This window comes from Hyla sarda, chromosome 2 (assembly GCF_029499605.1).
Source record: "Hyla sarda isolate aHylSar1 chromosome 2, aHylSar1.hap1, whole genome shotgun sequence".
NCBI classification, from domain to species: Eukaryota; Metazoa; Chordata; class Amphibia; order Anura; family Hylidae; genus Hyla; species Hyla sarda.
This window is the reverse complement of record NC_079190.1, coordinates 303,957,063-303,981,454: the sequence shown is the minus strand read 5'-3', so window position 1 is coordinate 303,981,454 and position 24,392 is coordinate 303,957,063. Positions and strand designations below refer to the sequence as shown.

At 47.1% G+C, this 24,392-nt stretch overlaps 1 protein-coding gene across 5 annotated transcripts in view; it reads right to left on the bottom strand.

Annotated features, from left to right (window-relative positions):
- The window catches only part of KIF21B (kinesin family member 21B), a 768,527-nt gene that overhangs the window by 582,192 nt on the left and 161,943 nt on the right, over window positions 1-24,392 (bottom strand). For 4 of the 5 annotated variants that reach the window (XM_056557611.1, XM_056557612.1, XM_056557613.1 and 1 more), the window contains exon 10: window positions 11,483-11,563. The exons of the other annotated variant lie outside the window; for it this stretch is intronic. In XM_056557611.1, coding sequence (XP_056413586.1) covers window positions 11,483-11,563 — 81 coding nt within the window. The remainder of the gene's footprint in view (window positions 1-11,482; window positions 11,564-24,392) is intronic. 5 annotated transcript variants of the gene reach the window in all.

The window sequence follows — 24,392 nt, the reverse complement described above, 5'->3', positions numbered from 1 at the left end:
CAGTGAGCATTTACACCCCACTGGCATTTGACAGATCTTTGGAACAGTGGGCTGTGCAAATGAAAAATTAAATTTTTTTATTTTCACGGACCACTGTTCCAAAAATCTGTCAGACAACTGTGGGGCGTAAATGCTCACTGTACCCCTTATTACATTACATGAGGGGTGTAGTTTCTAAAATGGGGTCACATGTGGGGGGGGTTCCATTGTTCTGGCACTATGTGGGCTTTGTAAACACCTTCAGTTCCGGACAAATTTTCTCTCCAAAAGCCCAATGGCGCTCCTTCTCTTCTGAGCATTGAAGTTCACCAGCAAAGCACTTTACATCCACATATGGGGTTACACATTTTGGGGGGCTTATTTTCCTATTTTCCCTTGTGAAAATGAAAAATTTAGGGTAACACCATCATTTTAGTTGTTTTTTTTTTTTTTTTCGTATCCAACTTTAATGAAAATTCTTCAAACACCTGTGGGGTGTTAAGGCTCACTATACCCCTTGTTACATTCCGTGAGGGGTGTAGTTTCCAAAATGGGGTCACATGTGGTTATTTATTTTTTTGCTTTTATGTCAGAACCGCTGTAAATCAGCCACCCCTGTGCAAATCACCAATTTAGGCCTTAAATGTACATAGTGGGCTCTCACTCATGAGCCTTGTTGTGCGTCTGCAGAGCATTTTACACCCACATATGGGGTATTTCCGTACTCAGGAGATATTGTGTTACAAATTTTGGGGGTCTTTTTTTCCTTTTACCACATGTGAAAATAAAAAGTATGGGGAAACACCATCATGTTAGTGTAAACATTTTTATTTTTTTACACTCCAATAAATCCTCCAAACCACTAAGGGTTAATCCAGGCGCAGGCAATGGATAGTAGTGAATACAGCAATGCTGATAGGTAGCTTAATGAATGATAGGATCAATGCAGATAACCAAGGGTCATTTAATCAGAACAACGCGTTTCAACGCCAGAGCAGGCGTCTTCCTCAGGTTCATATCAACAATACAATTACATGTAATTTATACAAAAAAGTACCGTATTCCTAAGGGCAGTTGACCCACGTCATGCCGCAAAACTGGGCTCCAGGAGCAGGGCGGAAGCTGCGTAACGCCACGGGAACAGGGTGGAAGCAATGTCACACCACAAAACTGGGCTCCAAGGAGAAGGGCGGAAGTGAATCAAAAAGACCAAAGGAACGGAACGGGAACTATCAAAAAACAACAGAATTATGTAAGTAAAAGCATACAAATACATACTAAAAGCCGATATATAAGGCACAGACATAAAAATAGGATATAATTCGATCCAACTATACTGTATTTTCGATGGTCTCATTTAACCCATCCGGGTGCAAACATTTCAATTTATAAATCCAATAAGAGTCTTTATTGATTCATTTTTGAAAACGATTGTGTGTGTCCGCCGGTATTTTATCTATAACGGTTAATTTGAATAAATCTTGATTCTTATCATGCGATTGTGCAAAATGGCGCGATACGCTATGTAAGGGAAAACCTTTCCGAATATTAAATCGGTGAGTATTCATGTCGGAAAGGTACATAGCGTATCGCGCCATTTTGCACAATTTTGCACAATCGCATGATAAGAATCAAGATTTATTAAAATTAACCATTATAGATAAAATACCGGTGGACACACACAATCGTTTCCAAAAATTAATCAATAAAGAATCTTATTGGATTTATAAATTGAAATGTCTGCACCCGGATGGGTTAAATGAGACCATCGAAAATACAGTATAGTTGGATCGAATTATATCCTATTTTTATGTCTGTGCCATATATATTGGCTTTTAGTATGTATTTGTATGCTTTTACTTACATAATTCTGTTGTTTTTTGATAGTTCCCGTTCCGTTCCTTTGGTCTTTTTGATTCATTTCCGCCCTTCTCCTTGGAGCCCAGTCTTGTGGTGTGACGTGGCTTCCGCCCTGTTCCTGTGGCGTTACGCAGCTTCCGCCCTGCTCCTGGAGCCCAGTTTTGCGGCGTGACGTGGGTCAACTGCCCTTAGGAATACGGTACTTTTTTGTATAAATTACATATAATTGTATTGTTGATATGAACCTGAGGAAGACCCCTGCTCTGGCGTTGAAATGCGTTGTTCTGATTAAATGACCCTTGGTTATCTACATTGATCCTATCATTCAATTAAGCTACCTATCAGCATTGCTGTATTCACTACTATCCATTGCCTGCGCCTGGATTAACCCTTAGTGGTTTGGAGGATTTATTGGAATACTGAACATCACGAGGTGGTGGAGAGGGACCGGCTGCACTTTGGAAACATATTTACACACGTTTACCAGAGTTGTGCCTTTCTGTTAGCACAACTCTTTGGGTAAGCGCAACTTATTATTGTATTCGGTTCTAACCCATCTTTTAATTGCACTACGGAGCGCTCTCTGTGTCTTTTTTGTATTTTTTTTACACTAACAGGCTGGTGTAGCCCCCAACTTTTCCTTTTCATAAGGGGTAAAAGGAGAAAAAGACCCCCAAAATTTGTAGAGCAATTTCTCCTGAGCACGGAAATACCCCATATGTGGCCCTAAACTGTTTCCTTGAAATACGACAGGGCTCCGAAGTGAGAGAGCGCCATGCGCATTTGAGGACTAAATTAGGGATTGCATAGGGTTATTCTACGCTAGTGATTCCCAAACAGGGTGCCTCCAGCTGTTGCTAAACTCCCAGCATGCCTGGACAGTCAGTGGCTGTCCGGAAATGCAGGGAGTTGTTGTTTTACAACAGCTGGAGGCTCCGATTTGGAAACACTGCCGTACGATATGTTTTTCATTTATATTGGGGGACAGCATAAGGGGGGGGTGTATGTAGTGTTTTACTCTTTATTATATGTTGGTGTAGTGTAGTGTTTTTAGGGTACATTCACACAGGCGGAGGTTTACGGTCAGTTTCCCGCTAGGAGTTTGCGGTGCAGCAAAAAATTTGCCGCAGCTCAAACTTGAAGCAGGAAACTCACTGTAAACCCGCCTGTGTGAATGTACCCTGCACATTCACATGGGGGGGGGAACCTCCAGCTGTTGCAAAACTACAACTCCCAGCATGTACTGACAGACCGTGCATGCTGGGAGTTCTACATTTGCTACAGCTGGAGGCACACTGGTTGGAAAACCTTCATTTAGGTTCTGTTACCTAACTCAGTATTTTCCAACCAATGCGCCTCCAGCTGTTGCAAAACTACAACTCTAAGCATGTACTGATCACTGAAGGGCATGCTGGGAGATGTAGTTATGCAACAGCTGGAGGTATGCAACTACAACTCCCAGCATGCCGAGACAGCTGTTTGGGCATGCTGGGATTTGCAGTTTTGCAACATCTGGAGGGCTACAGTTAAGAGACCACTGCACAGTGATCTCAGAACTGTGGCACTCCAGATGTTGCAAAACTACAAATCCCAGCATGCCCAGACAGCAAACTACTGTGTGGGCATGCTAGGAGTTGTAGTTTTGCAAGTTCTAGAGGGCCACAGTTTAGAGACCACTGCACAGTGATCTCCAAACTGTAGCCCTCCGGCTGTTGCAAAACTGCAAATCCCAGCATGCCCAAACAGCAAACAGCTGTCTGGGGATGCTGGGAGTTGCAGTTTTGCAACATCTGGAGGGCTACCGTTTATAGACCACTGTATAGTGGTCTCAAACTGTAGCCCTCCAGATGTTGCTAGGCAACGCACCGGCTTCCGTAAGATCCAGGGAGCTGCTTCGCCGTCCTCTGCTGCCGCTGATCATTGCCCGCTGCCGATCGCCTCCAGCACCCGCCGCCAATAGGTAAGTGGACCTTCGGCACCGGTCCCCCCGTTCTGCCCGGCCTACTGTTGGTGGGCAGAACGGGGGAACCGAACGTTAACCCCCTATCCCCTATCTGCTATTGGTCGTCGCTCCTGAACGTACCCCTGCCACCTCACACCTATCCCTTCAAGGGGATCGTGGGTGTCTTGGACAACCCCGATCCACCTTATTTTCTGGTTCACCGGGTCACTGGAGACCCGTATGACCCGGAATCGCCGCAAATCGCATGTGTGAATTCACCAGCGATTTGCGGACATGGAGCGGTCTCAAGACCCTCACCCCCCTCGGCATTTGCACGGGGGGGCCTGCTGATAGCTATAGGTACGCCCGTGATCCTTAAGTACCAGGGCATCAGTGGTCCCTAAGTGGTTAAACTTTGTTGTATAAAAAGACAGAATCTCCAAAGCATAGTGCCATGTCCCAAAACGGCATCCAGGGACTAGCCAACTCCCAAGCACTCCCAAAGGTGGGCTTGTCCTAAATGTAACTATTACTGTATTGCCTTCACTAACCTTTCTGGAAGTGAAGGGTCTTGTATTTGATATAGACAAAGAGAATTTGTAAATGGTTTAGTAAATGCTAACGACATCATTTCATGGGATAAACCAGGTATTCTATATTTGTAGTAAATACATCTAGTAAATGTAAAAGTTGCTGGATTAGTGGAAATTATGAATTATGCAATGTTTTAGCGAATAATGATAGTAGAATAAAATTTCTCAGCAAGGCTGCTTATCAGGCTGTTAATTTAAACTCTTAAAGGGGTATTCCAGGCAAAACCTTTTTTTATATATATCAACTGGCTCCGGAAAGTTAAACAGATTTGTAAATGACTTCTATTAAAAAATCTTAATCCTTCCAATAGTTATTAGCTTCTGAAGTTTTCTGTCTAACTGCTCAATGATGATGTCACGTCTCGGGAGCTGTGCATGATGGGAGAATATCCCCATAGGAACTGCACAGCTCCCGGGACGTGAGTCATCAGAGAGCAGTTCGACAGAAAACAACAACTCAACTTTAGAAGCTGATAACTATTGGAAGGATTAAGATTTTTTTATAGAAGTAATTTACAAATCTGTTTAACTTTCCAGAGCCAGTTGATATATAAAAAAAAGTTTTGGCCTGGAATACCCCTTTAAGAACAAGGCCCATTTTGGCCTTAAGGACCAGACCAATTTTATTTTTGCATTTTTGTTTTTTCCTCCTTTGCCTTCTAAAAATCATAACTCTCTTATATTTCCATCCACAGACCCATATGAGGGCTTGTTTTTTGCATCACCAATTGTACTTTGTAATTACATCACTTATTTTACCATTAAATGTATGGCACAACCAAACAAATAGCTAATTTTGGAAGGTTTTGTTTTCACGTACATTTTATGGTAAAAATGACATGTTTTCTTTATTCTGTGGGTCAATACGATTAAAATGATACCCATGTTATATGCTTTTCTATAATTGTTCCGCTTAAAAAAAAAAATCTCAAACCATTTTATGTCTGAAATTGCCCTATTTTGACCACCTATTTTGACCACCTTTTTATCAGTACCACTTTTGCTTAGGTTTTACTTTTTATAAATTTTGTATAAAAATTTTTTTTAATAAAATGTGACAAAAAAGAGCAATTTTGGACTGTTTTTGAAAAATGTTTTACGTTTACACCATTCACCGTACGGGATAATTAACAATATATTTTAATAGTTCAGACTTTTACGCATGTGGCGATACCAAATATGTATATTAATTCTTTTTTTTACGCTTTTTTGGGGGTAAAAAGGGAAAAACTGACAAACTTTTTTTATTGGGGGAGGGGATTTTTAAAATTTTTTTACTTATTTATTTTACATTTTTTTCCTTTTTTTTATTTTTCTTTTTTTTACACTTTTTATGTCCCCATAGGGGACAATTCATAGCAATCAGTTGATTGCTAATACTGTTCAGTGCTATGTATAGGACATAGTACTGCTCAGTATTATCGGTGATCTTATGCTCTGGTCTGCTCGATCTCAGACCAGAGCAGAAGACCCTGGGAGATGGCCTGAGCCAGGTGAGGGGACCTCTGGCCGCTATGCTGGATGATCGGATTCCCGTGGCAGCGCTGCGGGCAATCCGATCATCCATTCAAAGTACCGCACTGCTGCAGATGCTGTGATCTGTATTGATCACGGCATCTGAGGGGTTAATGACGACATCCCAACGATCACAGATGTCCGCCATTACCAGGCGGGTCCTTGGCTGCTGATAGCAGCCGGGACCTGCCGGGCATGACGCTCATGGTGGTGCGTAAATGTACGTCATGGTGCGCTAAATACCACGTCACCATGACGTACATTTACGTCCATTGTCGTTAAGGGGTTAAGTTCAGCTTCTGTGTCTCTGAGTATGTTCACAATGTATTTGTGTCAGTACTGTTTTTGTTTGGTTGTAATTCTAGATCTCCTAAGATAAAATTCTGTTCTGTATTTTGTGCTATTTTTCTATCAAGGAGTATGTTAGTGTGTCTTGTGATGTTATTTCTGTTTGGTGTTTGTGTTTCTCCATGTTTGGAGTCCAGTGTGTATTTTGTTCTAGGTTTGTGTTTAATCAGTGGATCTAACTGTAGTTGGCCTGCTTTGTTCTGGGTTTTGCCTATTGTATACTAGTCCTAATATCATGTTTTGATATATTTGTTATTTTGTAGTGTTCCCTTTCTGTATTTGATCCTTAATTCTGTTTGGTTGGATATTGCTTTAAAGGGGTTATCCACCATAAGGGGATTTTAGTACATACCTGCCAGCCAGTAATGGGCATGCTTAGGAAGGATCTGCGCTTGTCTTGGGACTACATGGCTATGTTGTGAGATTACCATAACAATGTGGTCTAGCTTTTTGTGAACTATTATTTCCTGTCTGACTTTTCTTTTTTTGACTACAAATCCCACAATTCCATTTTCCTCCCTCCCACACATCAGCCACCCCACCCACTGAAACATTTATGAGCTGCATCCATTCAAAAGGGTGCCTACAGCTGTTGCATTAGTTGCAGTTTGATCTCTCTCCCACCAAGCGATCCCTCCACCCATTGAAGCAGAAAGGCTCCCTGTCATCAGCTGACTAGTGAGTCAGGTCTCGGCCACCTTGCAACCTGGGAAAAATCTGAGACAACAGTAATTTTGTATGCTGGTAAAAATAAATATTGGGGTGAATATCACAGAAGAATTGTGAGAAAACCATCACACACTGGTATAGACACTATATTATGAACTACAGTAAATAAAGACACAGCGATCGGCACTGTTGAATGAATATCCAGTTGTAACACTCCTCCCTTGAATATATGCTATCAGCTTCCCTTAAAGCACAACTGTGATCCTCCACGCAGTGCTCAACCCCATTTAGACTTCATCACAATGCATATGTAAGAACAGAAAGAAAGCAGGGGGGGCACTTACGAGTCAGCAGTGGCGTACCAAAGGGGGGGCAGGGGGCGGCCCGTCCCGGGTTGCAATCTCAAGGGGGGTGCCAGGGGCGGACTGACCCGCCGCCGCAACTACTGAGGATCTGGGACACATCCCGTGTGCAGCTGATATCTACCGCCATATGGTCCTGTATATAATCACTTTTATTGTATACAGATTCTTTATAGTATACTGGTCTGTATATAGTGGTTTTATTCAGTACATTATGGCGGTATTATCCAGTTATTGTGTGGTGGTATATATTTGCTCCTTGTATACCAGTATTATTGGTCATGGGAATTTACCTACGTTAAAGTGTTTCTTACATATATACATTTTAATTTATTGTGTGTGGGATTTGGGTGGAATAGGAGCGTGGCAGAAGATTGACGAGCTGCAGAGCCTAGCAGGGGCCTTTGCCTTTTTTTGGTCCGGGGCCCCGAGTGTTGTCAGTCTGCCCCTGGGGGGAGGGGATGTAATTAAGGGGGGGTGCGTGTGTGTGTGGGGGGGGGCAAACAAAGGGTCCGCCACGGGTGCCAAATGCTCTAGGTACGCCCCTGAGACTCAGAGTCTCTTGGAAGGTGTAGACTTTGTCTTTTTATTCAGGTGCATAAAAGGTCCTAAAAGCAGGATGCCAGGGTTCGCAGCGAGGAAATTGTACAGAACTGCAGGGACAAAGCACATCTGTAGTGACTCAGGTACATGGACAGAGACAGCGACCTGTGGTCTATTAGTTTTATAGTGGACCCTGTGGCTATGAGGTCCCCTTCCTGTGTCCGTACTGTTGTGACAGTTACAGCACTCCTTGACAAAGTTGCAAGAGTGCTCAACCTTGTGTATGAAATGCTTGACGTTGTGGAGAGGGCAGCAGTCCTCCCCTTCCCTTTTTTTTCTCAGAGTTTGGTGTTAGAGTGGCATTCATAGTTTTTGCTTTTCTTTGTTTTTTTTGTGCTTTTTTTTTTCCAGCATGTAGCTTATTTCTTATGATAACTTATATAATTAAGTCACTTAAAGGGTACCTCTAATCAAAAAAACTTTTGATATATTATAGATTAATGTATGCAGAATAACTTCACAATTGCATGTTATTAAAAAATATGCTTCTTTCCATTTAATTTTCCACTTTGAAGAAATGACCACTAGGGGTCTCCCTACCAGTCCTGGCAGCAAGCATTTTAGACTCATGCTGGAGTCCTAAACACTACGAGCTGCCTGTCTACTTTATTCACAAAGGAGAACACTCAGAGCTGCCAGCCTGCTTTGTTCACAGCCTGTTTGGCTGTGAACAAAGCAGGCTAGCAGCTCTGAGTGTTTAGGACTCCAGCATGAGTCAGAAATGCTAGCTGACAGGACTGATCGGGAAAAAGTTTATTTGATGAGAGGTACCCTTTAAGGTGGTAATAGGAAAAGACAGTCTAAAATGTCCTATAGAGCAAAACAACATTAGAACCTCACGGCGGCTCTAGACCATGGACAAGAGCGATATAAAGCCAGTACGGTGCTTAAATGGGGGTGGAGCCACGGAACAGCTATATGAGCTGAACCTTCTGGTAAGGCCTGAAGAAACCCCTAATTGATAGAACACAGGGTCAACCCTTAAGATAAGGGTAAACTTATAGATGGCACATATATACATGTGATTAAGAATAAAGGAAAGTGATGTTTGCATTAATCATTTTTTTAACCCCTTTAAGGACGCAGTTTTTTTCCGATTTGTGCATTTTCAATTTTTCATCATCACCTTCTAAAAATCATAACGCTTTCAACTTTGCACCTAAAATTCCATATGATGGCTTATTTTTTGCAACAGAAATTCTACTTTGCAGTGACATTAGTCATTTTCCCAAAATATCCACGGCGAAGCGGAAAAAAAAATTCTAAGAAAATATGCCATTTTGTAAATTTTAGGGGCTTCCGTTTCTACGCAGTGCATTTTTCGATAAAAAATACATCTTATCTTTATTCTGTAAGTCCATACGGTTAAAATGATACCCTACTTATATAGGTTTGATTTTGTCGTACTTCTAAAAAAAATCATAACTACATGCAGGAAAATGTATCCGTTTAAAATTGTCATCTTCTGACCCCTATAACTTTTTTACTTTTCCACATACGGGGCAGTATGAAGTTTTTATCAGTACCATATTTATATTGATCGGACTTTATGATCGCTTTTTATAAATTTCTTTATGATATAAAAAGTGACCAAAAATGCGCTATTTTGGATTTTGTAATTTTTTTGCGCGTACGCCATTGACCGTGCAGTTTAATTATCTATATATTTCTATAGTTCGGACATTTCCACATGCGGCGATACCACATATGTTTATTTGTATTTACATTTTTTTTAATGGGAAAAGGGGGGTGATTATTACTTTTATTAGGGAAGGGGTTAAATGATCTTTATTAACTTTTTTTCACACTTTTTTTTGCAGTGTAATAGCCCCCCTAGTGGCTATTACACTGAACATACCCATCTCATACACAGATCATTGCCATGCATTGACATGGCAAAGATCAGTGTTATCAGCGGTCAATTGCTCAAGCCTGGATCTCAGGCTTGAAGCAATCAATCACGGATCGGACACGACGGAGGCAGGTAAGGGGGCCTCCGCTTGCGTTCTAGCTGATCGGGACATCGCTATTTCACCGCAATGGTCCCGATCAGCCCAATTAAGCTGCCGGGAAGCTTTAACTTTCATTTTAGACAAGGCGATCAACTTTGAACGCCGCATCTAAAGGGTTAATAGCGCACGGCACAACGATCGGTGCCGCACGCTATTAGCCCAGGATCCTGACTGTCATTAGCCACTGAAATCGACCCGGTATGACGCGGGGTCACCGGGCTTTGCGTCCTTAAGAGGTTAAAATATATTTTTATTATATTTCACCAATTTGAACAACAAATTCAAACAATCCTCCAGGGGATCACACCATCCTGTACACGACAAAAGTACCATAAGCCAGAGAATATAATGTATGTTACATAACTGGATCCAGCTGTAAGGACTATAAACCAGTCTATGTAGCAGGCATGATACATCCCCGGAGAGAACTCAAATACAAACGTACAGAACAAACACAGACTCCACCAGTCACACACACACACCCCCAAACACTTCCTAGGAGCTCTCCTTCCAACCCAGTAACCATATTACGCCTGAGAAGTCCCCAAACCGGAGGATCGGTAGAAACATCTAGCAGCAACCATGGCACCCATACTTTGTCAAATTTTCACGTGGCATTCACGACTCACATAAAGGGCATAATAGAGAAGAACATATTTATTCACTAAGGCAAACCAACGGGAAATTGGAGGGGAGGATGTATCTTTCCAGGCCATCACTATAACTTTGCGTGCACAAAACAGGAGAAAACAGATTAAAATATGCCTATAAGGAACTGATACCAGGCCATTTATAACTCCCAGCAAACAGACCTCTGGCGTTAGCACAAAGGGAAATTCTAGATGATCAGACAGGAATTGCATCACCTCTTTCCAGAAGGTCATTACACAGGAGCAATCCCAACCCGCATGCAAAATAGTGCTTCTCTCCTGCCCACAACTAAAGCACATCTCAGACCCTGAGACTCTCATTATATGTAATCTAACAAGAGTCTAATACAAACGTAGAATAAATCTGGACTGAATGAGCATGTCACGGGCACTAACCACTGTGGGATAATACCTTTTAGCCACCTCCCGCCACATTTCCTACAAAAGACTAGGAATACCGTTGACCCATTTCAAATATGCATCAGCAAAAGGATCAGGGCCCACTTATTGTAATAAGGCATACGCCTGGGTAAGAGGTTTGGAAAGATCGGTGGTCCCAAGGAACAATTCCAAGTCATTAAACACAGGGGTAACCTCCAGAGAGCCAAACTGAGCAGATACTGCATATTTCAACTGGATATACCTGAAATGGGCATCCCCAGGAACTTCAAAACGGTTTCTCAGATCAGCAAATGAAAGAAAGATACAATCTTCTCCAAACAAGTGCACTGCAGATTTAATTTCATGGGAGCTCCAAAACCCGGCAGCCTCCAACTCCCGTAGGTGAACCAAATGAGGGTTACCAGACAGGGATGCTCAGGGAGAAACTACCGGTCAAGGGAAGCGCCCGGAAGCCACGACCAGACTGCAGCTACTGTCTTAATAGGTGTCAACAAGGATGAGGAGGGTGTATATCTGTACAATACATTAGTCAATGTGTCATACGAACCCATGAGAGCCCCTGCTAGAGCCATGTAGGTGTTAGTGAGATCCAAGTCAATCCACCAGGCTGCATACACCAGCTGCAAAGCTAAAAAAATTGTTATATATCAGACAGGAGGCTCATATCTTATGCATTATTCTTTCTTTAATAATGCCCATAGCAGAACACTTTGGTAATCAATTCAATAAAAGAAAAACTTCAAAATACAACTCCCAGCAGTCCTAGGACCACAGTAGCCACTCCTCCTGTAGCCCCTATATAAGGACTGTCCCCATATAGATCCTCCTCTTTCTTTCTGCTCATAGCAGACCCAAGATAAGTATACTCTATATACATTTGGTTTACTTTTTCTGTATATCTGTCTTTATTGTTGTACTATTATATTATTCTATAGTAAGACCTAGTGTGGTGCTTCTCTGAGTGATTAGTACTCACAGGCTCCATTTTCTTTTCTTTCTCTCCTTTATATTGTTTTCTGCCGAGCGCCGGAAACTCCCGGTTCTGGGCTTTTCATCCCTGTCGCCGCTCTGGCGTCTCTCTCTTTTGCCTCATTCATTCTTATCGCCACCTTCCCCTCCCCCCTTCTTCGCCATTTTCTTGCGCCTTCTTCTCCGTCCGAGTTCGCGCGCGCGGGCTAGGGGCGGAGTTTTCTCCCTGGGCTGGCCGCTTCTCATTTGCGGCCTGCGCTCAGGAGGGGGCGGCGTTTTCTGCGATTGTGGAGAGGCGCTCCTGCGACCTCCAATCAGAACCCAGAGGGACGTAGACTCGCGAGACTTCGACCCCTGGGTATTAGGACTCCGGGCTCCCCTCCCACCGCAGCGCCACTGCAACGCCTGTACTGTGTTGTGTAGGTAGTGTAGTTGTACCACCATATTTACATATTTCCTGTGGAACGGAATTTATTCCGTCTAGTTAGGATTTTATCTGTGCACATTGGGCTCAATAATTTAACCCCTCAGTCACTGCCCAAGATTCTTTGCACTTTCCTTTTAACCTAAACTTTAATATGGCCGAGGAACCTTCATCTGCCCCTCTCAGAAGGGAGGCTCTCTCCCTGGATTCGGCGCAATTTATGACCGCCACCCAGATACAGGACTTAATTAACAAGTCGGTCCAAGCAGCCCTGGCCTCGTCCATAATGCCCTCTGGCCCGCATCAGCCGGGTTCCCATGTCTCGGTCCCTCCACATCATGGTGGAGAGCCACACGTGAAAAAGGGCAAGGCTTCCCATAAAAGGAAGCACATCTCCGACTCCCCGGCAGGGGAAGATAATAATATGCTCCAGACAGTTCCTACCCCGGTCTGTCAACCCCAGCATCCCTCAGACTCTGCTCGACCCCTTTGCCCTCCGCTAGGAGGGCAAAACCCGACTCCTATGTAGACTCCTCTACTGAGGGTTCTTCGGGTTCTTCCAATGAGTCTGAGGACTATGAGTCCAACCCCAATATTGAAGAAGATGCTGGGGATATGGCGCTCGACACCGACGCCAACCCTGCCACGCAGGGCAATGTTATCCTAGATTCCCTAGGAGAACCCCTCTTTCATCCAGACGCGATCTCCCATCCGAGATCGGGCGACTGGTCACCGCTCCCCCATGTGGCCCAATATGTAGAGCTTTGGGCTCGTAAGTCTCTGGATAGGTCCAGCCGTAATAAGCTGAGGGCTGAATGCCCTAGACCCTTTATCCCCAATAAAGTGGTGGTTACCCCTGAGGTGGACCCCATCCTGACGAAATACTTATTAAAATCAGGTAAATTCCCTAAGAAAGGAATAGAACACTCCTTCAAGACTATTCAGGAGCGTATCCTTGATTTAATGGGCCCCCTCACTAAGATCCTTAACTTAGCGGAACATGCTGCAGCGACGGATGAACCCGTGGACGTCCATCAGCTCCGTGGATGGGCTCAGAGAGCCATTTGCCTAGCAGGTACTGCTAATACCACCTGCTCTGTTGAGAGGCGCCGGTCGATCCTTATGCGCCTCGACCCGCAACTATCCCATCTGGCAGAGACCGAACCTTCGGCAGCGGGCATGCTTTTTGGGGACAGTTTAATGAAAGATGTCAATAGATTTGTCGGCCTTTTTACGGGCTTAGATAAGGCCCAAACTTCCTTAAAGAAATCGGGGTCCAGTAAAATTTTTCCCCGGGCCGGCAGAAGTAGAGGCCGATCTGCCGGCCGTTCTGCTCCCGATAGGCCTTTTCCCAATACCAGTATCCACAGGCTCCTCCTTCCTACACCGTACCCGTGGTTCAACCATCACCATTCTTCCCTCCTAGAGGCCGATCCTGGAGAGGTCGTGGCGGACACGGATATCCCTGTTCCCGTCCTTCTACCGGTGAGTGTACCTTCCATTCCACGTTCTCACATACCTGTGGGGGGTCGACTGATGTATTTTACCCACGCCTGGTCTGCGATTACGGCAGACGTGTGGATTCTTCAGACAGTGGGGGGGTTTCACATAGAACTCCAATCCTTGCCGATCCTGGGTGTGATTCCACCTCCTATTCACTTTTCCGACCAAAACGTTGTCCTCATAGACAACGAGGTGCGAGATCTCCTGTCCAAACATGCGATCGTGGAGTCCGACCCATCTTCCCTAGGGTTCGTAAGCAACCTCTTCCTAGTGAAGAAAAAAGGGGGCGGCTACCGTCCAGTCATAAACCTACGAGACCTAAACCAACATGTCAGGTATCACCATTTCAAGATGGAGGGAATTCACTCCCTCCGGGATCTCCTACTGCCAGGAGACTGGCTGGTGAAGGTGGACTTGAAGGACGCCTACCTCACTGTCCCTATACACCCGGAGTCACAACAGTTCCTCCGATTCCTTTGGAAGGGCCGCATGTGGCAATTTACCTGCCTTCCGTTTGGTCTATCGTCCGCCCCGTGGTGTTTCACCAAACTGATAAAACCGGTGGTGGCGGCTCTGAGGAGCAGGGGGGTTCGTCTGATCATTTACCTAGACGACCTTCTCATCATGGCCCGCTCCAAAGCTCAGGCCTCCCTTCACATGTCGTGGGCGATATCATTGCTACATACTCTGGGCTTCATAGTCAACCGAGAAAAGTCGGTTCTGGTTCCAGCTCAGGAGATGGAATTCCTGGGTTTCTTGGTGGACACCAATCGCGCACTGCTGCGGCTCCCCAAGTCCAAACTAGCCCTGATCCGAAAAGAAATCAGGGCGGTTCTGCGCAAAGTATGCTTATCATTACGGATTCTGGCGCGCCTGGTGGGTCTCCTGGCGGCTTCCATCCAGGCTATCTTTCCGGCCCCCATGCACTACCGAGCCCTTCAGAGGCTCAAGATCTTGCATCTGCGCCAGGGCCTCAGATACGCGGACAAGGTACCCCTTTGTCCGGCAGCTATCGAGGAGTTACATTGGTGGCTTCGTCATGCCGTCGAGTGGAATGGCAAAGCCATTTTCAACCCCTGTCCGGACGTCATCATAGAGTCGGACGCGAGCCGTCTTGGCTGGGGCGCTCGATGCGGGGAGATTTCCACAGGAGGGACTTGGTCCGTCACGGAGGTCGACCTGCATATCAATGCATTGGAGCTTCTGGCGGCATATTTTGCCGCCAAGAGCTTCATGCCTCGTTCGTCCAATTGTTGTGTGTTATTAAGCATGGACAACGTGGCGGCGGTCCAATACGTCAACCGCTTAGGGGGCACCAGATCCAAGATCCTGGCGGACCTTGCCAAAGACTTCTGGCACTTTTGCCTAGCCCGCAACATTATCCCGGTAGCGGAGTACATTCCAGGGGTCTCCAACACGGTGACCGATTGGAATTCTCCCTATCTCCTCGATTCCAGCGATTGGCGGCTGGATCGCTCAATTTTTCTGCAGTTGTGGCGCCTTTGGGGTCCGTTATACGTGGACCTTTTCGCTTCCCGCCTCAACCACCAGCTGCCTCATTTCTTCAGCTGGAGGCCGGATCCAGAGGCATCTGCGGTAGACGCTCTCCGCCACGTCTGGCCGAGGGGAATGCATTATGCCTGTCACGATTCGGCTGGCTGGAGGTGGATCCTCTGTGCCAGAGAAGGATAGGCGTGGACCGTGTTGGTGGACAGGTTCTAAGTTGCTACTGGTATTCACCAGAGCCCGCCACAAAGCGGGATGGTTTTGCAGCGGCGGTAGCAACCAGGTCGTATCCACCAGCAACGGCTCAACCTCTCTGACTGCTGAAGATAGGCGCGGTACAAGGGAGTAGACAAGAGCAAGGTCGGACGTAGCAGAAGGTCAGGGCAGGCAGCAAGGATCGTAGTCAGGGGCAAAGGCAGGAGGTCTGGAACACAGGCTAGGAACACACAAGGAAACGCTTTCACTGGCACAATGGCAACAAGATCCAGCGAGGGAGTGCAGGGGAAGTGAGGTATAAGTAGGGAGTGCACAGGTGAACACACTGATTAAGCCTGCTGCGCCAATCAATCGCGCAGTGGCCCTTTAAATTGCAGAGACCCGGCGCGCGCGCGCCCTAAGGAGCGGGGCCTCGCGCGCCGGGACAAGACAGACGGGGAACGAGTCAGGTACGGGAGCCGGGATGCGCATCGCGAGCGGGCGCCTCCCGCATCGCATCCCGGCTGAGAGAGATATTGCAGCGCACCCGGTCAGCAGGTCTGACCGGGGCGCTGCGAATGAGAGGATGCTGGGGGAGCGGGGACCCGGAGCGCTCGGCGTAACAGTACCCCCCCCCTTGGGTCTCCCCCTCTTCTTAGAGCCTGAGAACCTGAGGATAAGACTTTTGTCTAGGATGTTGTCCTCAGGTTCCCAGGATCTCTCTTCTGGGCCACAGCCTTCCCAATCCACCCAAAATTTTTTTTTTCCTCTGACAGTCTTGGAGGCCAGAATCTCCTTTACGGAGAAGACGTCAGAAGAACCGGAAACAGGAGTGGGGGAAACAAGTTTGGGAGAGAAGCGGTTAATGACAAGTGGTTTAAGGAGAGAGACATGGAAGGCATTGGGAATACGAAGAGAAGGAGGAAGAAGGAGTTTGTAAGAGACAGGGTTAATCTGGCACAAGACTTTGAAAGGGCCAAGATAGCGTGGTCCCAGTTTGTAACTGGGGACACGAAAGCGGACATATTTAGCGGAGAGCCATACCTTGTATCCGGGAGCAAAAATGGGGGGAGTTCTTCTTTTCTTATCGGCAAATCTTTTCATCCGGGATGAAGCCTGTAAAAGAGAATTTTGGGTCTCTTTCCATATGGTGGAAAGATCACGAGTCACTTCATCCACAGCGGGCAAACCAGAGGGCAGGGTAGGGGGGGAAGAGGGTGACGGCCGTACACCACGAAAAATGGGGACTTAGCAGAAGATTCGGAGACTCTGAAGTTGTATGAGAATTCGGCCCATGGTAGAAGATCTGCCCAGTCATCCTGGCGGGAGGAAACAAAATGCCGTAAATAGTCACCCAGGACCTGATTAATTCTCTCTACTTGCCCATTGGATTGAGGATGATAAGAAGAAGAGAAGTTTAATTTGATCTTGAGCTGTTTACAGAGGGCCCTCCAGAATTTAGACACGAATTGGACGCCTCTATCTGAGACGATATGCGTGGGCAAACCGCGAAGGCGAAAAATGTGTACAAAAAATTGCTTTGCCAACTGAGGCGCTGAAGGAAGACCAGGAAGAGGAATAAAATGTGCCATCTTGGAAAATCGATCAACGACCACCCAAACAACTGTGTTGCCACGGGATGAGGGCAAGTCCGTAATAAAGTCCATACCAATCTGTGACCAAGGCTGTTCGGGGACAGGCAGAGGATGAAGGAGGCCAGCAGGCTTCTGGCGAGGAGTCTTATCCCGGGCACAGACAGTACAGGCCCGCACAAAATCAACAACATCAGTCTCCAGAGTCGGCCACCAATAAAAACGAGAGATGAGTTGCAAGGATTTTTTGATGCCCGCATGGCCTGCGAGGTGGGAGGAGTGTCCCCATTTGAGAATCCCGAGACGCTGGCGTGGAGAAACAAAGGTCTTCCCTGGAGGAGTTTGCCTGATGGAGGCTGGAGAAGTGGAGATCAGACAGTCAGGAGGAATGATGTGTTGCGGAGAGACCTCTACTTCAGAGGCATCAGAAGAACGAGAGAGGGCATCGGCCCTAATGTTCTTGTCAGCAGGGCGAAAATGAATTTCAAAGTTAAAACGGGCAAAGAACAACGACCACCTGGCCTGGCGAGGGTTCAGTCGTTGGGCAGACTGGAGATAGGAGAGATTCTTGTGATCAGTGTATATGATAACTGGAAATTTTGATCCCTCCAGCAGGTGCCTCCATTCCTCAAGCGCCAATTTAATGGCCAGTAGTTCTCGATCCCCGATGGAATAGTTTCTCTCCGCCGGGGAGAAGGTCCTAGAAAAAAAACCACAAGTCACAGCATGCCCGGAAGAATTTTTTTGTAGAAGAACAGCTCCAGCTCCCACTGAGGAGGCATCTACCTCCAATAGGAAGGGTTTAGATGGGTCAGGTCTGGAGAGCACGGGAGCAGAAGAAAAGGCAGACTTGAGATGTTTAAATGCGTCTTCCGCTTGGGGAGACCAGGACTTGGGATTGGCATTTTTCTTGGTTAAAGCCACGATAGGAGCCACAATAGTGGAAAAGTGTGGAATAAACTGTCTGTAATAATTGGCGAACCCCAAAAAAGAGTCCGGAGGGGCGTGGCCAATCTAAGACGGCAGAGAGTTTATCTGGGTCCATTTGTAATCCCTGGCCAGAGACCAAGTATCCTAGGAAAGGAAGAGATTGACATTCAAAGAGACATTTCTCCATTTTGGCATAAAGTTGATTGTCCCGAAGTCTCTGAAGAACCATGCGGACATGCTGGCGGTGTTCTTCTAAGTTGGCAGAAAAAATCAGAATATCGTCCAGATAAACCACAACACAGGAATATAGGAGATCACGAAAAATTTCATTAACAAAGTCTTGGAAGACGGCAGGGGCATTGCATAGGCCAAAGGGCATGACCAGATACTCAAAGTGTCCATCTCTGGTGTTAAATGCAGTCTTCCATTCGTCCCCCTCCCTGATGCGGATGAGATTATAAGCACCTCTTAAGTCCAGTTTGGTAAAGATGTGGGCACCTTGTAAGCGATCAAAGAGTTCCGAGATAAGAGGTAAGGGGTAGCGGTTTTTTACCGTGATTTTATTAAGTCCGCGGTAATCAATACAAGGACGTAGGGAGCCATCTTTTTTGGACACAAAAAAAAATCCAGCTCCGGCAGGAGAGGAGGACTTGCGGATAAACCCCTTTTTTAAATTCTCCTGGATGTACTCCGACATGGCAAGAGTCTCTGGAGCAGACAGAGGATAGATTCTGCCCCGGGGTGGAGTAGTACCCAGGAGGAGGTCAATAGGACAGTCATAAGGCCTGTGAGGAGGTAAAGTCTCAGCTTGCTTTTTGCAAAAAACGTCAGTATAGTCCATATAAGCCTTAGGAAGACCGGATACAGGGGGAACCACAGGGTCACGGCAAGGAGTACTGGGAACCGGTTTAAGACAGTCCTAGTGACAAGAAGTACCCCAGTTCTTGATTTCTCCTGTGGACCAATCAAGGGTTGGGGAATGGCGTTGAAGCCACGGTAATCCAAGAAGAATTTCAGAAGTGCAGTTGGAGAGGACCAAAAATTCAATTTTTCGTGATGAGGTCCGATGCATATTAGGAGAGGTTCCGCGCGGTAACGCACGGTACAGTCCAATCTTTCATTGTTAACAGAATTGATGTAGAGGGGTCTGGCGAGACTGGTCACCGGGATGTTGAACCTGTTGATGAGAGAGGCCAAAATAAAATTTCCTGCAGATCCGGAATCCAAGAAGGCCATAGCAGAGAAGGAGAAGGTAGAGGAAGATATCCGCACAGGCACAGTAAGGCGTGGAGAAGCAGAGTTGACATCAAGAACTGTCTCACCTTTGTGCGGAGTCAGCGTACGTCTTTCCAGGCGGGGAGGACGGATAGGACAATCTTTCAAGAAGTGTTCGGTACCGGCACAGTACAGGCATAGATTCTCCATGCGACGTTGTGTCCTCTCTTGAGGTGTCAAGCGAGACCGGTCAACTTGCATAGCCTCCACGGCGGGAGGCACAGGAACGGATTGCAGAGGACCAGAGGAGAGAGGAGCCGGGGAGAGAAACCGCCTCGTGCGAACAAAGTCCATATCCTGGCGGAGCTCCTGACGCCTTTCGGAAAAACGCATGTCAATGTGGGTGGCAAGATGAATAAGTTCATGCAGGTTAGCAGGAATTTCTCGTGCGTCCAGCACATCTTTAATGTTGCTGGATAGGCCTTTTTTAAAGGTCGCGCAGAGGGCCTCATTATTCCAGGATAATTCGGAGGCAAGAGTACGGAATTGGATGGCGTACTCGCCAACAGAAGAATTACCATGGACCAGGTTCAGCAGGGCAGTCTCAGCAGAAGAGGCTCGGGCAGGTTCCTCAAAGACACTTCGGATCTCCGTGAAGAAGGAGTGTACAGAGGCAGTGACAGGGTCATTGCGGTCCCAGAGCGGTGTGGCCCATGACAGAGCTTTCCCAGACAGAAGGCTGACTACGAAAGCCACCTTAGACCTTTCAGTAGGAAACTGGTCCGACATCATCTCCAAGTGCAGGGAGAAAGGAAGCCACGGCAAAACTTAGAGTCCCCATCAAATTTATCCGGCAAGGATAATCGTAGGCCGGAAGCGGCCACTCGCTGCGGAGGAGGTGCAGGAGCTGGCGGAGGAGATTGTTGCTGGAGCTGTGGTAATAGCTGCTGTAGCATCACGGTCAGTTGAGACAGCTGGTGGCCTTGTTGCGCTATCTGTTGCAACTGCTGGGCGACCACCGTGGTGAGGTCGGCGACAACTGGCAGTGGGACTTCAGCGGGATCCATGGCCGGATCTACTGTCACGATTCGGCTGGCTGGAGGTGGATCCTCTGTGCCAGAGAGGGATAGGCGTGGACCGTGTTGGTGGACCGGTTCTAAGTTGCTACTGGTATTCACCAGAGCCCGCCGCAAAGCGGGATGGTTTTGCAGCGGCGGTAGCAACCAGGTCGTAATCCACCAGCAACGGCTCAACCTCTCTGACTGCTGAAGATAGGCGCGGTACAAGGGAGTAGACAAGAGCAAGGTCGGACGTAGCAGAAGGTCAGGGCAGGCAGCAAGGATCGTAGTCAGGGGCAACGGCAGGAGGTCTGGAACACAGGCTAACACACAAGGAAACGCTTTCACTGGCACAATGGCAACAAGATCCGGCGAGGGAGTGCAGGGGAAGTGAGGTATAAGTAGGAAGTGCACAGGTGAACACACTGATTAAGCCTGCTGCGCCAATCAATGGCGCAGTGGCCCTTTAAATTGCAGAGACCCGGCGCGCGCGCGCCCTAAGGAGCGGGGCCGCGCGCGCCGGGACAAGACAGACGGGGAACGAGTCAGGTACGGGAGCCGGGATGCGCATCGCGAGCGGGCGCCTCCCGCATCGCGAATCGCATCCCGGCTGAGAGAGATATTGCAGCGCACCCGGTCAGCAGGTCTGACCGGGGCGCTGCGAATGCGAGGATGCTGCAAGCGCTCCGGGGAGGAGCGGGGACCCGGAGCGCTCGGCGTAACAATGCCTTTCCTCCCTTCCAGTTGATCCCCTGGGTTCTCCTACATACGACGAACCAGAGAGCGACGGTTGTGCTGATCACGCCTTGGTGGCCGACACAACCATGGTTTCCTCTCTTTCTGGGGATGGCCGTGGATTATCCCAGACTGATACCCAAAATTTCACACCTTCTCACCAACCCGACCGGCTGTCTCCACCCTCTGGTGGTGGAGGGCAACCTGCCTCTCCTGGCGTGGTTGGTTTCGGGGTCTCGGACGCGGATCAGGACCTTTCAAGATCAGCTAGGGATCTCCTCGCCCTGGCCTGGGCCCCCGGGACTAGATCGGCATATCGATCAGCCTGGAGGCTCTGGGTTCGTTGGTGTGATCAACGACAGGTTGATCCCATACATGCACCTGTGTCTGTAGTGGTGAACTACTTGGCGGATTCTTTTGAATCTGGCAAATCCTATAGCTCCATTAACGTATACCGGCCGGCTATTGCAGCTTACCATTGCCCAGTGGACTCTTTGCCGATTGGCAAACACCCGCTGGTTTATAGACTTTTGCGCGGCATTAAATTTAAACGTCCCCCTCGGCCCAGGTATCATTCGACCTGGGATGTCTCCAGGTTGCTCGATACGTTTGCCTCGTGGGTGGACAATGACGATCTATCCCTGAAACCTGTCATATAAATTGACGGTCCTTCTATGTTTGGTGTCCATCAAACGTGTCTCGGACGTCTCAGGGAGTCAAATTCTCGGTGGTCCGTAGGACCAAGACGGGTTTTCACTCGGTTTTTTATCCATATTTTCCCGCACACCCGAGGCTTTGCGTTGTTCGTTGCCTTCAAGTGTACAAATCACAGACGGCAGATCTGCGTTCTCCGGATTTCTCTCAGCTCCTTGTCTCTTATGTCAGACCTCATCATCCAGTTACCTCCGCTACTCTAGCGCATTGGGTACGTTCTGCCATGGACATGGCGGATATAGATGTATCTCTGTTTGGAGCTCACTCTTCCAGGGGTGCTATGGCTACGAAGATAGTCACAGCAGGGGGCTCCCTCTCCGACTTATTGATGGCGGCTGATTGGTCTTCGGAGACCACCTTTCGCCATTTCTACTTCAGGCCGGAGGACCATGTTTCTATGTCGGTCTTATAATGCTCTGGCTGGTTACTGTTTCTTGCTGTCCTCGCTAGTTGTTAGCTTTGAACTTGCATAAGATATGAGCCTCCTGTCTGATATATAAATCTAGATTTTCCTAGCTTGTGACGGAAAATATTAGTTATATGAAGACAGGAGGCGAGTATCTTACCTCCCTACCAACCCTATTACGACTCTTTGTTCTCTTTGCAGGATATTGAACGCAGAGGCGGTTTTCCTGAGTTCGGTTGACCTGTCGGTTTCCAGCTGTTTGGGTTCCCTACAGTCCCCGTTGGGACGAAGTTAGGCCTTCCTTGGCCTCTGGGCTTCTGCTGCTCTGGGTCGAAGGGCCGAAGGTTGCGGACCGTTGAGGATGTCCGGATAGAGTCGTTTTCTGTGCGGTTCCGATTCGCATGAAGAAAGAGGAGGATCTATATGGGGACAGTCCTTATATAGGGGCTACAGAGGAGGAGTGGCTACTGTGGTCCTAGGACTGCTGGGAGTTGTAGTTTGAAGTTTTTCTTTTATTGAATTGATTACCAAAGTGTTCTGCTATGGGCATTATTAAAGAAAGAATAATGCATAAGATACTCGCCTCCTGTCTTCATATAACTAATATTTTCCATCACAAGCTAGGAAAATCTAGATTTATGCATATTTGGAACTGCAAGTTGCCCATGTTGTTTTGGCGCCTGGAGCAGTGCCCAACCCAATCTCGGAGGTTTATTCTGCCAACAGAAGGATCTCAGAGCTCATTCAAGTTTTACAAAAAAAACCTCTAGGGGGCAAAATAGGTGACAAATGAAAAAGACATAAAAATTTCGGAAGAAATATCATCTTGGTAAATATTAACTCTCCCTGCCAAAGATAAGGGTAAAGAATCCCATGCCTGAAGCTTTGTGATCGTAGTCTCCAAAAGAGGGTTCAAATTAAGGGCCATAAACTCAGAAAGGCTTGAATTCACTTCCACTCCCAGGTACCTGAAACGATACACCATCTGTAGACCATTGGGCAACGCAGAGGGCATAACCCATCCCTGGAAAAAGGGCATAAAGGACTATTTAGCCCAATTTACTCTAAGGCCTGAGACTTCCCCAAACCTATCCAAAATATCAAAAAGTGCACCCAGGGAGCCCTCCACATCTGCTAGATATACTAGGGATTCATCAGCATACAAGGAAATCTTTTCAGTCACAGACCCTCTAGGGATGCCCCAAACGGCCTCAAAGGCCCCAATAGCCACCACCAGAGGCTCTATAGCCAAGGCAAACAGGAAGGGGGAAAGCAGACACCCCTGACCAGTACCCCTACCCAGTGGGAAAGGCTCAAACATCCATGTTAGTACGTATACGGCTCTAGGGGTATCATATAGTAAGCGAACCCAATTCCGGAAAATAGGTCCAAAGCAGAGGACACGCATCAGGCACCATATATAATGCCATTCGACCGAGTCGAAAGCCTTATACACATCAAGGCTGACTACATAGCCAGGGGAAGCGTCTTCCTCCGCTGCGGCGATATTAAGTTGTAACCGTTTGACATTGATATCAGTGGCATAAATCCGGTTTGGTCAGGGTGAACAACCGAATAAATTACTCCTCTAAGTCTGTTCGCCAGAACCTTTGCAAAAATGTTTATATCTACATTGAGAAGGGAAATAGGGTGATATGAGTCTGGCAAAGTCAGGTCTTTCCCAGGCTTGAGGAGTACCACAATAAGGGCCTCTCTCATGGAATCAGGCAAGGCCCCAGATTTCAAAGCCGCTGCATACAGGTTCAGTAGAATTGGAATTATTTTCTCCCCATTTACCCTGTACCAATCTCCCACCAGCCCATCCAAACCTGGAAACCCGGAGTCATCCCCGATGGCAAGTCCTTGATAACCTGTGATACCGCCTCAGCCGTCAAAGGGGCCTCAAGGGCTGAAGACTGAAATGGAGTCAGGGGGGTAAGGGGGAGCTCCCTCAAAAAAGACAATATAGCCAGTGGGTCTATCTAGGATGAGGAAGAATATAGGGAACTATAAAAGGAGTGAAATACCTCATTAACAACCACAGGGTCAGCACTCAATGACCCTTCTACTGTACAATCTCAAGGTTACAAGTCCATCTCCAGAGATCTACTGTAGATTTTCCTTTGTCCACTGTAGCTAATCTCCCTGGGCGTGGACGGAAGAGAAACATTTATGAAAGGTGTCAACACAGGATAGTCCGGATGGTGGAT